Source organism: Perna viridis, chromosome 2 (genome assembly GCF_037379345.1).
Source record: "Perna viridis isolate PV_CMFRI_1.1 ecotype Kerala chromosome 2, ASM3737934v1, whole genome shotgun sequence".
Taxonomy (NCBI): Eukaryota; Metazoa; Mollusca; class Bivalvia; order Mytilida; family Mytilidae; genus Perna; species Perna viridis.
Window position 1 is genome coordinate 12,623,618 of NC_142446.1, and position 12,070 is coordinate 12,635,687.

General features: G+C 31.3%; 1 protein-coding gene across 5 annotated transcripts in view; it reads right to left on the reverse strand.

Annotated features, from left to right (window-relative positions):
• Window positions 1-12,070, reverse strand: part of LOC148623674 (putative tubulin polyglutamylase ttll-15) — a 39,989-nt gene that overhangs the window by 9,602 nt on the left and 18,317 nt on the right. For 4 of the 5 annotated variants that reach the window (XM_088565682.1, XM_088565679.1, XM_088565683.1 and 1 more), the window contains 6 exons: window positions 10,487-10,571; window positions 9,492-9,570; window positions 8,265-8,373; window positions 7,707-7,773; window positions 4,807-4,934; window positions 3,115-3,214 (listed from right to left, as the gene is read on the reverse strand). In XM_088565682.1, coding sequence (XP_088421808.1) covers window positions 3,115-3,214; window positions 4,807-4,934; window positions 7,707-7,773; window positions 8,265-8,373; window positions 9,492-9,570; window positions 10,487-10,571 — 568 coding nt within the window. Of the gene's footprint in view, window positions 1-20; window positions 181-3,114; window positions 3,215-4,806; window positions 4,935-7,706; window positions 7,774-8,264; window positions 8,374-9,491; window positions 9,571-10,486; window positions 10,572-12,070 lie in introns of those variants that run through there. The other variant, XM_088565684.1, reaches the window with a different exon arrangement.

Genomic DNA, 12,070 nt, shown 5'->3' on the forward strand with positions numbered 1-12,070 from the left:
CATGCATCAAACATGTATATGTATATGACTTTATAAAGCCAAACACATATATACCACTCTTAAAAAATCTAACATGCATACCATTTTAGTATTTAGATTTTATTTTTTGTTTTTGAACGACAACCAATTTTAAAACCTCTTACCTGCCTCCACAGTTAGAGGAAATGGGGTTCACACAGCCTAAAAAGAAAACTTCTCAAGTTACAAAAAAGTTTAAAATCTCTTCACCTGAAATTCTTAATTGTTTACAAACAAACTCCTTAAAAAACTAGTTTGTGAATGACTCACAAAAGGGTTCCTTAGTTTCTGACTCTAAACATATAAACCCTTCAAAAAGGTCTTCACATACACAAACCTTCATACAAACTTTCAACTGGGTCTCCACATACACAAACTTTCATATAAACCCTTCAACTAGGTCTTCACATTCACATATGATAAACATACCTTCATATAAACCCTTCAACTGGGTCTTCACTTACACAAACTTTCATATAAACCCTACAACTAGGTCTTCACATTCATATAAGATAAACAAACCTTCATGTAAACCCTTCCATTGGGTCTTCACATATGATATACAAACCTTCTTATAAAGTTTTTTTTTGCTTATAAGATACATAGATGGGCATGATGATTCCTACATATTCACCATTACAAACTTGGTGGGAGTTGACACAAAACAAAACTTGAGTATGAGCCTCTTCTAAAATATATGTGGTGCATGTTGAAAAAGAAAGCTAACCTGAATCAAGAGGCTCCAAAAAGACTAAATTGTTCACCTGACAAAAATATAAAATCTGGTAGTCATGTCATTTGATCAAGTGAAAGTCCTTCTAACATCATTCCTATAAAGATTTCTTATTCTTGGTTATGCATTGGCAAAGATACAATGTACATTCCAAAATATTATTCTAAACACAGTTTTAGTTTGAGCAGCTGCAGCCATCTGTTGAGCTATCTAAACAACATAGATCAAGTTTCAAAGCACTGACATTTGTCTCTAAGGAATTGATCTTTGAAAATAAGTCCATTAGAAGCTGAGATAGCCATCTTGTTTGATCAAAAGTTAATTCCATACATAACTCCTGCTAAGTTTCATTAAATCAGTAAAAGCTGAGAAAAATATGAAAAGTTTATTGACAATGGTCACAAGGTGGTTGCATAAGCTTACCAGGACCTTTGGTCTCGGTGAAGTAAACTTAAAAAACTGTGAGCAATACTCACTAAATTGACAACCCTAACTTCCCCTAACTTGTACCAAATTAAACCAAAGGAAATTAGAAGGATGTTCATTCTACAATGTCCAAACGTATTTTAATATACAGTCTATAAAATATCAATTAATCTCTATATATTTGACTCTATAACAACCATTGTACCAAGTTTTGTCAAGGTACATAGAATGTCTACAAGCATATTGAAGATGTGACTCTCATCTGGTTAAATTTTTGCCTTTCAAGGGCAATAACTCTAACAAGATGTTGTCCGACTATTTTGACTCCAGGAAGACTTTGGTAGGACTTATCATGAGGATCATTTCATCACTTGAAAGATTCATTCTATCCATTATAGTTTTCAAGATATTGACTGAAAACTGCTAAAAGCACAATTTTTTTGCCTTTCAAGGGCAGTAACTCTTATATGGAGTCCTCTGACAACTTTGATTCCCGGAAACTCTTGTAAGCCTTATAATAAGAATCATTTCAGCAACTGAAAGTTTCATTCTATCTATCATAGTTTTCAAGATATAGGCTGAAAACTGAAAAAAAAGGTCGTTTTTCACTTCTCAAGGGCAATAACCCTTACATGGAGTCATCTGACAACTTTGGTTGCTGGAGAAATTTGTAGGCCTTATAATAAGGATATTTCAGCAATTGAAAGATATTGGCTAAACCTAACACTTTTGGAGATATGTGCAAAAAACTACTGTACAACCCCTATGTTCTATTTTTAGTAAAGGCGGCCATGTTTTTTTAACTGATTAAAAATCCAAACAGTGATTTTGTTAAGGATACCCTAAAAAAAATACCAACTTCCATTGAATTCTGTCTGGTAGTTTTTGAGAAGAAGATTTTTGAAAGTAATAACATCAAAAACAGCAAAAAACATCCAAAAAGGGCAATTACTCCAACATGGGTCAACAGATTTTCACAAAAATTTGACAACAGATAGATCTCATAATCTGGCTAAACCTAACGGTTTTGGAGATATATGCAAAAATCTGCTGTCTGACCCCTATGATCTATTTTTAGTAACAGCAGTCATGTTTTATAACCGATCAAAAATCCAAACGGTCATTTTGTGCAGGATACTCTAGGAACAATCATTATAAGTTTCATGCAAATCTATTCTTCAGTAGTTTCAGAGGAGAAGATGTTTGAAGAAATTGTTAAAGACGACAATGACGGACGCCAAGTGATGGCAATAGCTCACATAGCCTATGGCCAGGTGAGCTAAAAAACTAGAAAAAGTGTGAATTATGTTAACTAAATAAAGGATACCCCCTGATCCCCTCAGAAGAAACAATAAGGTCAAAATATAACCTAAGTTATCAAACAAGAAGTTTGATGTCATTTAAGTTTAAAATAATATTTTACAATATGTTATCCCTATTTATAGCTTGTCAAAATATCAAGTGGCTGTGATAATAAGTTTCAGAGAAAACTGTCATCCCTTTATTAATGAATGACTTAGTCCATGTTTTGTTTCATGGAACCCTATATGTCCATTTGATGGAAATACAAAATAGAAGCTGTTTAATGGCCTCAAGTTTCATTAAATTCCCCTATCAGCAATTACTGGGGATCAATGTGTGAACAGACAGCTGGACATCCTTATTACTATATAACCCACTTTGCATGCCAAAAGTATAAAAAGAGCCTTTGTCAAGATAAAATAGTTTTCTGACAATAATCTTGGCACTTAACACAAATTACTGTAATTCAGAAATGAAACAATGTGTTAAAATCTACTGGGTCATTAATACCTGGTAGCTATGAATACAATTCAATGTTGTGTAATTACTAAAGTCATAACTACAAATCACTCTGGAATAGTAAAATTGAAAAGATAATTTCTACCTTGACAGTATTCAGTTGTAAAAAATCATACCTCAGATAGACAGTTCTGTACACAAGTCTGAGTACTACACCAGTTTGGGAACACAGCTATGTCTCTGTTAGATGTTACCATGGCTTTCTCTGATTCATCACTGGAATATTATGGTTAGGATCATATATTTCATATATTGTCTTTTAAAATCCTTACATGCACATATAAGCATACGTAGGTCCCAGCTGTATAGTTTTAACATTGAAGTCCTAGCATATGTTTTTTTTCTTTTTTTTTTTTTTTTTTATAAAATGTGAATTAAGTGAGTATATCCTTTGGTGAACCTAATGGAATATTTAGTTCAGGTTTCCAAGGAGAAGCAATTTAAAAAATTCTAGGTCTTTTATAAGAATCAAACTTTAGTAGTGCTTATTTCCACTTTTTTACATGTATATGGAAAGAATAAACCCAACCCTTATATGCTAATAAAATCCACCCATGTGAAAAATGTTGCTGAATTATAAAATTTGTATAAAAAGATTTATTTACCCCAGCAGCCAGGAATATTCATAAAGGTCAAAATCAGAGAGTCTTCCATATATATGAATCACATGCATGATGATTTTTATAGGAAAGGAAATACAAAGCTAAAATGTATGTTTTCAAAATATAAAGGTATGATGAACAATTAAATCACATTTTTGTAATGTAAGAGTAGTCAAGGGAACCAAGATTCTAGCAAAAATAAAAAGAATGTAATCTAGGGACAAAGACCAGACATGGAAAACAAACAAACACAACAAAGAACATAAAGTAACTAAAATAATACATACAAAGAAACAACAGTAAATGAGCAACTCAAACTCCACTAAAAATTGTGAGCATGAACCAGTTGCACTGGTAGAGTAAGCATCCTCTGCTTTTCTAGAAACATCCGCTGAGTTGCTCATAAAAAGTCAAGAATGGGGTAGACGAAAGAGGAACGGAAAACTATGACATGTTGAAAAAATTCATATCTCCTTACCACATATAACATGGGCTAATTTACTGCTGACAAAATGGCCAAGTTCAACAGGTAAAAATTCATATTATGTATCTGTCAAATTTGTTTATAATAGAGATGCACATCTATAAATCATACATAAAAGCACTGTGCAAAGTTTAAATGATTTTTATTTAATCCTTTTTTGTAAGTACCATCCACAACATAAAGTAGTAAAATATGGCTTAATTCAACATGCCCTCCTGGTAAAATATAGAAAATAATTTGTCAACTTTGTCAATAATAAGAGGTGAACATCTTCAAAATGTAAAAGCACAAGGCAAACTATCAATATTTTTGGTGCAATGACTCTTGTTTTGGTTTACACTAAGTAGGTACATGTACTCCCTAGCATAAAAGAAGGACAGCTGAGCAGCTTGTAGATAAAAGAAGTAAAGTAAAAAAAAGGATAATCTGAATGCGCAATAAAATAACTATGTAATTTTTGTCATATATTTTGAATCCTCAACATTTCAATCTATCAACATAAAAGCAGAAAATCAAATTGCATAGTACAATTGAAGCATCCATATAAAAAATTAAGATGACAAATATCAACAAAAAAGTAAACTAATACAGCTACTTCACTTGAACCAAGTAAACAGCAACCAAATCTATAGATGAAATACATGGAAATCACTATTGATTTGTTGAATGTTACCTTCAGTTGCCAAAAAAAAATTTTGTATCTCATATCCTACTTTACAGACCTATTTTCATATGGATTGATGACAGATCTGGCCACACCAACTACACTCAACATGTTGTATATTACATGTTCATATAATCTGGCATTGGCACTGAAATGGGCAGATGAAAGGTTTGGTGACATGTTAACCTAAAAATAAAATTAAAACAATACAGTAACTTCAGTGTTTGGTAGGGTATTTCCCCTTTCTCTCTATGTTGTATGTTATTCATGTTAGACCTGTAACTCAAAAAAATTATCAGTGTTGAATACATGATAATACAACTTGAGAAGCAATCACAAACTTTAAACTGGTTATTTTATTTTTGTATAGTTGGTTTAAAAGCAGAAGCCAAGATTATAAGATGGTGCTTGCTGTTTACAGTATCAGATTATAGTATCAGAGTTTGCCAGTAACACTGTATTATAGAATCAGATGTTCGCAGTAACACTGTATTGTAATATCATATGTTCCCAGTAACACTGTATTATAGTATCAGGTGTTCCTAGTAACACTGTATCATAGTATCAGATGTTCCTAATAACACATTCTTATAGTATCTTAGATGTTCCCAATAACACTGTAATATAGTATCTTTGAAGTTTCTAGTAACACTGTAATGTAGTATCTTTGAAGTTTCTAATAACACTGTAATATAGTATCTTTGAAGTTTCTAGTAACACTGTAATATAGTATCTTTGAAGTTTCTAATAACACTGTAATATAGTATCTTTGAAGTTTCTAGTAACACTGTATTATAGTATCAGTTTCCCAGTAACACTGGATTATAGTATCAGAGTTTCCCAGTAACACTGTATCACAGTATCAGATGTTCCTAGTAACACTGTATCACACTATCAGATGTTCCTAGTAACACAGTATTATAGTATCAGATGTTCCTAGTAACACAGTATTATAGTATCAGATGTTCTTAGTAACACTGTATCATAGTATCAAATGTTCATAGTAACACTGTATCACACTATCAGATGTTCTTAGTAACACTGTAGTATAGTATCAGATGTTCTTAGTAACACTGTAGTATAGTATCAGATGTTCCTAGTAACACAGTATTATAGTATCAGATGTTCTTAGTAACACTGTATCATAGTATCAAATGTTCATAGTAACACAGTATTATAGTATCTTAGATGTTCCTACTAATACTGTATGCATCTTTAAAGTTACATAATGCAGAATTAAATGCATAATATGGTAATTGTACTTCATGGTAAGTTTAAGTTAGTTAGAACATAGAGAGTGCAATCTCCTTAATATTTTGGTGGATGATTCTAACAAATCCAAAATGAAATTAACAAATGCAAGAAGTCTATAAAAGGCCATTCATGTCAAAACCTGACAACAAACGTGTTAATTTTTAATGCTTTGGTTCTGTTTTAACACATTAAATATAGTTTAAATGTGAAAAACATTTCTTTAACGGGATGATTTATATAACTTAAAACTTTTGCTTTGAATGCATTTTAAGGCATCAAATTTAAGTTGGAACTTACACAGTGAAATTGCCAAATGTGTCATATCTATTTAAATTATTGCATCAAAACTTTACGAAAGCAGCATTTTGAAATCTCTGGAATGGTACCCAATAAATCTCTGGAACGGTACCCAATAAATCAGCATATAATGTTTAAATCATTGTTTAATGTTTGAATTGCAGTTAACACGATAATGCAGCAGTTAACACCTTTAAGTTGTATTTAAGACATTAAAATCATTATTTAATGTTTGCATTGCAGTTAAGGCAATAAAGTTTTATTAAAAGCATCTAAATAATTATTTAATTTTGTATACCAGTTAGCACATTATTGTATTTAAAATATTAAAGATGAATTTAATGCTTTAAATGCATTTTTTGTGGCACATGTGGCCAATGACATAATGTTCATTTCACCTACAGGTTAAGAAGTTAACTCTTTCAGATACAGTTTCAATGTGATAAAGTCCTTTTTATTCCCTAACACTTTAAAATGTGAGCTTAACCTGTGAAAAAGTGTTTATATTGGGTTAAATCAACTTTTAATGCGTTAGTTTCTCAGGTTTTTGCCCTGACCGGCCTTACTTCAATTTTATACATGAATATTAAATCAACTTATTGTATTTCATTCAATTTTAAAATATCATTTATACTACTATATCTTTAAAGAAAATTACTAGAGCAATCTACGTTTTACATTATACAAAACCTAATTATATCCCTAAAGAATATCAATAGAGCCAATCCATGTTTTACATAACTTAATTTTACAACATTGACTACCGAGGTCCATTCGTTTTCGTTATTTAAGCAAGGCATACACGTAATGCACAAGATATGGTGGTATGGTAAAGTGTTATAAAATAAAACATTATTTTAAAATCTCTCCATTCTACATTTGTTAGTTGACAAGACAACATTAAACCTACCCTCCACGATACCCCTTTTTTAAATTTTTGAGTTTTTTGTTCTGCTTTGCTTTGATTTATTCTTTCAGAAACCGAAATTGTCATAGCTAAAAGTACCATGAGAATAGAGATGTATGGTGGAATTTATCGATTTGGCTTTACTGCTATAGACTAAACCCAGCAGCAGAGACTTTATACATCGAATGGCATACCCTTCGATATGTTTTGTCAACTGTTTTGCTGGCCAGTCTGTTTTTATATCATCTCTATTAAAAGCTATGACAAATTAACAGTCAAATACTGAATTATGTTTTTGTTGTTTTTTTACAAAAGTTTAAAAGAGTAACATCAACTCTTAACAGTTCATATAGTTTATTGTTTATTACATTAGTTGACGTTAGTTTTGGTTTCACACATGCGCTCCAGCTCTTACAAAAACACACACACTTAATTATCCTTACATATACATACAATAAATATAAGTCACTAACTATAAGTGACACAAAAAAACTACCTACCTCCATAAGATACACTTTCAAATTTTCATCCAATACAAAATCAAATCTCATCATCTCAAAGAAATTCCTACAAAAGCAGACAGTCCCAGTAAAACTTTATGATATTACAGAAATTGATTATCTACATATTCAATTTACCAAAACAACCTTGACAAAGAGAAACAAAGGGAGTGAGTGACATCACACACAGTGGGGGTTATCTATGTATAAATAACATATGTTGTATTTTCTTATTGACAGGACTTCAGGAATTAATATTGTATTATTGAAATAACTCTTTATGACTAATTTTTTTCACCATTGTGATAATTAAAACCATAAGGAAGAACAAATCATATATATCATCCTCAATAAGGAAAAATATCTATGCTTCCCTTATGAAAATAAAATTAATGACCTCCACCTCTTGGCAGTCATAACTTTACATATAAATATAGAATCTGATTCTGAGTGACAGCATAGGGTACATTATCAATTAAATGACCTAGCCTATGTGAAACTTAACTCAAATAATGACTGCCATGAATTCCTTTTTTAAGTATTATTCAGTATACAAACCGTGAAGATTTATATTTTCTAAGTACTTGAATAAAGTTGTGTTCCTTTTGTAATGTAACAGTAGCCACAGTATCCTGTATATTTCTCCAAACACTCTGATAATCTAAACCTGTAAAATCAAAAGTCACAAACTTATTTTGACTATTCTCTCTTTATTTCTCACTTTGGAGACAAGGGTATTCCACACCAACACTTTGACAGGAAGTTGATATCAAACATTACCCAAAATCACTCACTAAGTATACGTCATATAGACATGTGAATGAAGCCTCACACCAAACTGGAAATCATTATCATAATCCATCCATTAGGAGCAAGATTTTTGTGATGAAAATTTTCTCAATCATTTCATACAGTGCAAAATGGCAAAGTCCAATGAAACAAGATGTTGATATCAGACAGCACCCAAAATCACATACTACATAAGTCCCATTTACATAAAACCACACATCAAATTTGAATTCAAGCCACCTATTCTGAATTTGAACATAACAAGAAAACTGTGAGCGATACTGCGCTTTCAATCACAATAAACGAAGTCCTCAGTAAATTGGAAGTTATTGTTGAATTTTTCCAACATGTCTCTCACCATATAGCTTACCTACAGGAATATGATAAAATTTAAAGCTGCTGTGATCAGTGGTTGCTCAGAAAACAGTAACGGAAAAATTATTACAGAAACATGGACAAGGGTCAAACAGTATACCAACACTCCTTTGGAGCAGGTTCATAATGACAAGACAATTCCAATATAACACCCACTCATTAAATAGAGTAAAATTTTATAACTGAGAAAAAGAATCAAACATTGCCAGTGCATGACAAGAACATCTAGGACAGTGTTAAGTGTCTGAAGTTTTCCTGCACTCTCAGCTGTGCTAAATTCTTAATATCTAATTATTACCGAATCTCACAATACTGTGCTATTTTGACATACAAGATATGTGACAATCACTGACAATAAGGGAAAATAATTTGCAAAATAAATAATAATAATAACAAAACTGATAATAACTTGACATTACAATAAATCCTAGATAAATCTATATAAAATGATTATTACTAGGTAGTAATGAATGATCACAGAAAGCCTTCAAATCTTAAATTATTCAGTATTTTGTTTACAAACTTTTCCTATTTACAATCCAGCAAAACTGACAAAAATGGTACAGCTGTCAAATTATAAACATGGCTAAATCCTGGTAATATATAATGATTCTTACAAACCTTTCGTTTTAAGATACAACTGGAATGATTCTTTAAATGAGAATTCCATATCTGTATAGTACTTCATCAATGAGGGCATCTAAAATTTGTTATAAAACATTTCTAATGTTGGAAACTGTGTCAATATTTTCAGGCATTTAGTAATTATATGGCAAGTCATTTTCACATTCATTAGGGCTTAAAAAATATTTGTATGTTTAAGCATGATCTAATCTTTTTTTTTCTATTCTATCACATTTAAAATATAGTATGATTTTTAAGCTTTGCCTATCAGGTACTTGAATTACATTCAACTTTATTGATAATGCACTGTTATGTTGTTTTATCACTGCTTCACCAATAGGAATATGCAAGACTCCCTAAAACACATAATGTGCATATGTGTTCAAACAATCACTTTCTACCTACATATGTCATTTCCAAAATACATCACTTCCAACAAAATGAATTTAAGCTACTCATGCTTCATATATATATAGAAAACCACCATAGAACAATCAGATCCTAATTGAATATGACACTTACGACCAAAAAATTTTGAGCTATTCATATTTACATATGTAGGACGCCTCTAACATTTCATTCTTGTAATGTGGGAGTTGCTTTCTCAAGAACAAAAATTGCAATAATTTCTTATTCTGATGTCATAAATTTTTCATTCTCACAATTTGTTTCCTTTTTAATATGCTTAAGTCGTGATTATAAACAGTATACAAAAACTCTATCACAGAATTTGAAAAAAAAGTATAAATATGAGTACCTGCCATACAGGTGTGTAATTTTCATCAACCACATAAATAAGTGTACCTGCCATGCAGGTGTGTAATTATCATCAACAAAATAGAAAAGAGTACCTGCAAGACAGGTATGTAATTATCATCAACAAAATAAATAAGTGTACCTGCCATACAGGTGTGTAATTACCATCAACAAAATAAATAAGTGTACCTGCCATGCAGGTGTGTAATTTTCATCAACAAAATATATAAGTGTACCTGCCATACAGGTGTGTAATTATCATCAACAACATACTTCTTGGTATCATAAGGATCAAATGGATGGTATACTTTAGGACAAAATCTGAAAATAGACATATAAATAACGAAAATCGATATGGGAAATATGTCAAAGAGACCAACAGGATGAAAAAATGTAAGCTCAAGGCCACCCATGGGTCTCCAATGAGCGACAAGGAAACCCTCACACCACAGGGCAGGTTGTAGCCGGCCTCAAACAACATTATATACAGGTACAGCCAAATAGCTGCCCTTATAGACTCCCAGTAACATAAAAGAAAACTGAGAGTGAAAACGAAACAAGACATACAGAGGCCAAAAATTGCTGACTTGGGACAGGCATAAAAATGTGGGAAGGTAATAAAGTACTATGGCGTGATCACAACCCTCCACCTTTTTAAAGATGGCCAGAGTGGAAAAAATATTACACAATTAAACACACATAAAAATAAGTTCAAAATTATACCTGTACAGCAAAAAATGAGTTGTCCTCAGAAAATTGTGACATATCCTGCTAATATCATTATAATATCATAGCACTCAAATTGTTCTACAAAATGGTAAATTTCATACAGTAGCGATAAAAAAAATAGTAATTATTGACTACCACTGATTAAAGAAAATGAAAAAGCAACTAATGAATTGCCATAAGAATGATGACTACCACTATTAAGCGAGTTCCTGATTGGTTCAAGCAAGTTAGTGCACATACAAGGTTTAACAAATTACTGATCGATTCAAGCAAGTTAGTTCACATACAAGAATGTAAATACAAGCAAAGCACTACAGCACAATGTAAGTTATAGTATAATCTAAACTGAACACCATTATAGATACATCAAATACAAAATACCTATATATGGATCATAAACTTTACTGAAATTGTCTTCAAGATGCATTTACAAGTATCATTTTTTTAAAACAATCTCCACACAGGCTAACAAAATTTAGAACTACTAATCACAAGCTTCCAACTGAAAGTGACTGCTGGTAAAATATGCCTTGAGCCTTAAGAATATGTCTCCTATGCAGTACATCTATATCATGAAGCATATCATTATGTAATGGAATGTTCCCTCTTAAATGCAGAAAGAGAAAAGTTCTTGATAAAAAAATTTTTAATAAATAGAAATTTTATCAAATTCATGTCAAATAATGTCTCAACAAAAGCAATCTAACCATAAAAAGCCATAATTAATGAAAAGTTGGATTCTTTCTGATATGTTTTTCTGTATACCTTTGTATCAAAATTGGTTAAACAAGAATAAAGTAATATACTGTAACTCAGAGTAAGATGTTATATAAGACTGTCTGTAACTCAGAGTAAGATGTTATATAAGACTGTCTGTAACTCAGAGTAAGATGTTATATAAGACTGTCTGTAACTCAGAGTAAGATGTTATATAAGACTGTCTGTAACTCAGAGTAAGATGTTATATAAGACTGTCTGTAACTCAGAGTAAGATGTTATATAAGACTGTCTGTAACTCAGAGTAAGCTGTTATATAAGACTGTCTGTAACTCAAAGTAAGCTGTTATATAAGACTGTCTGTAACTCAGAGT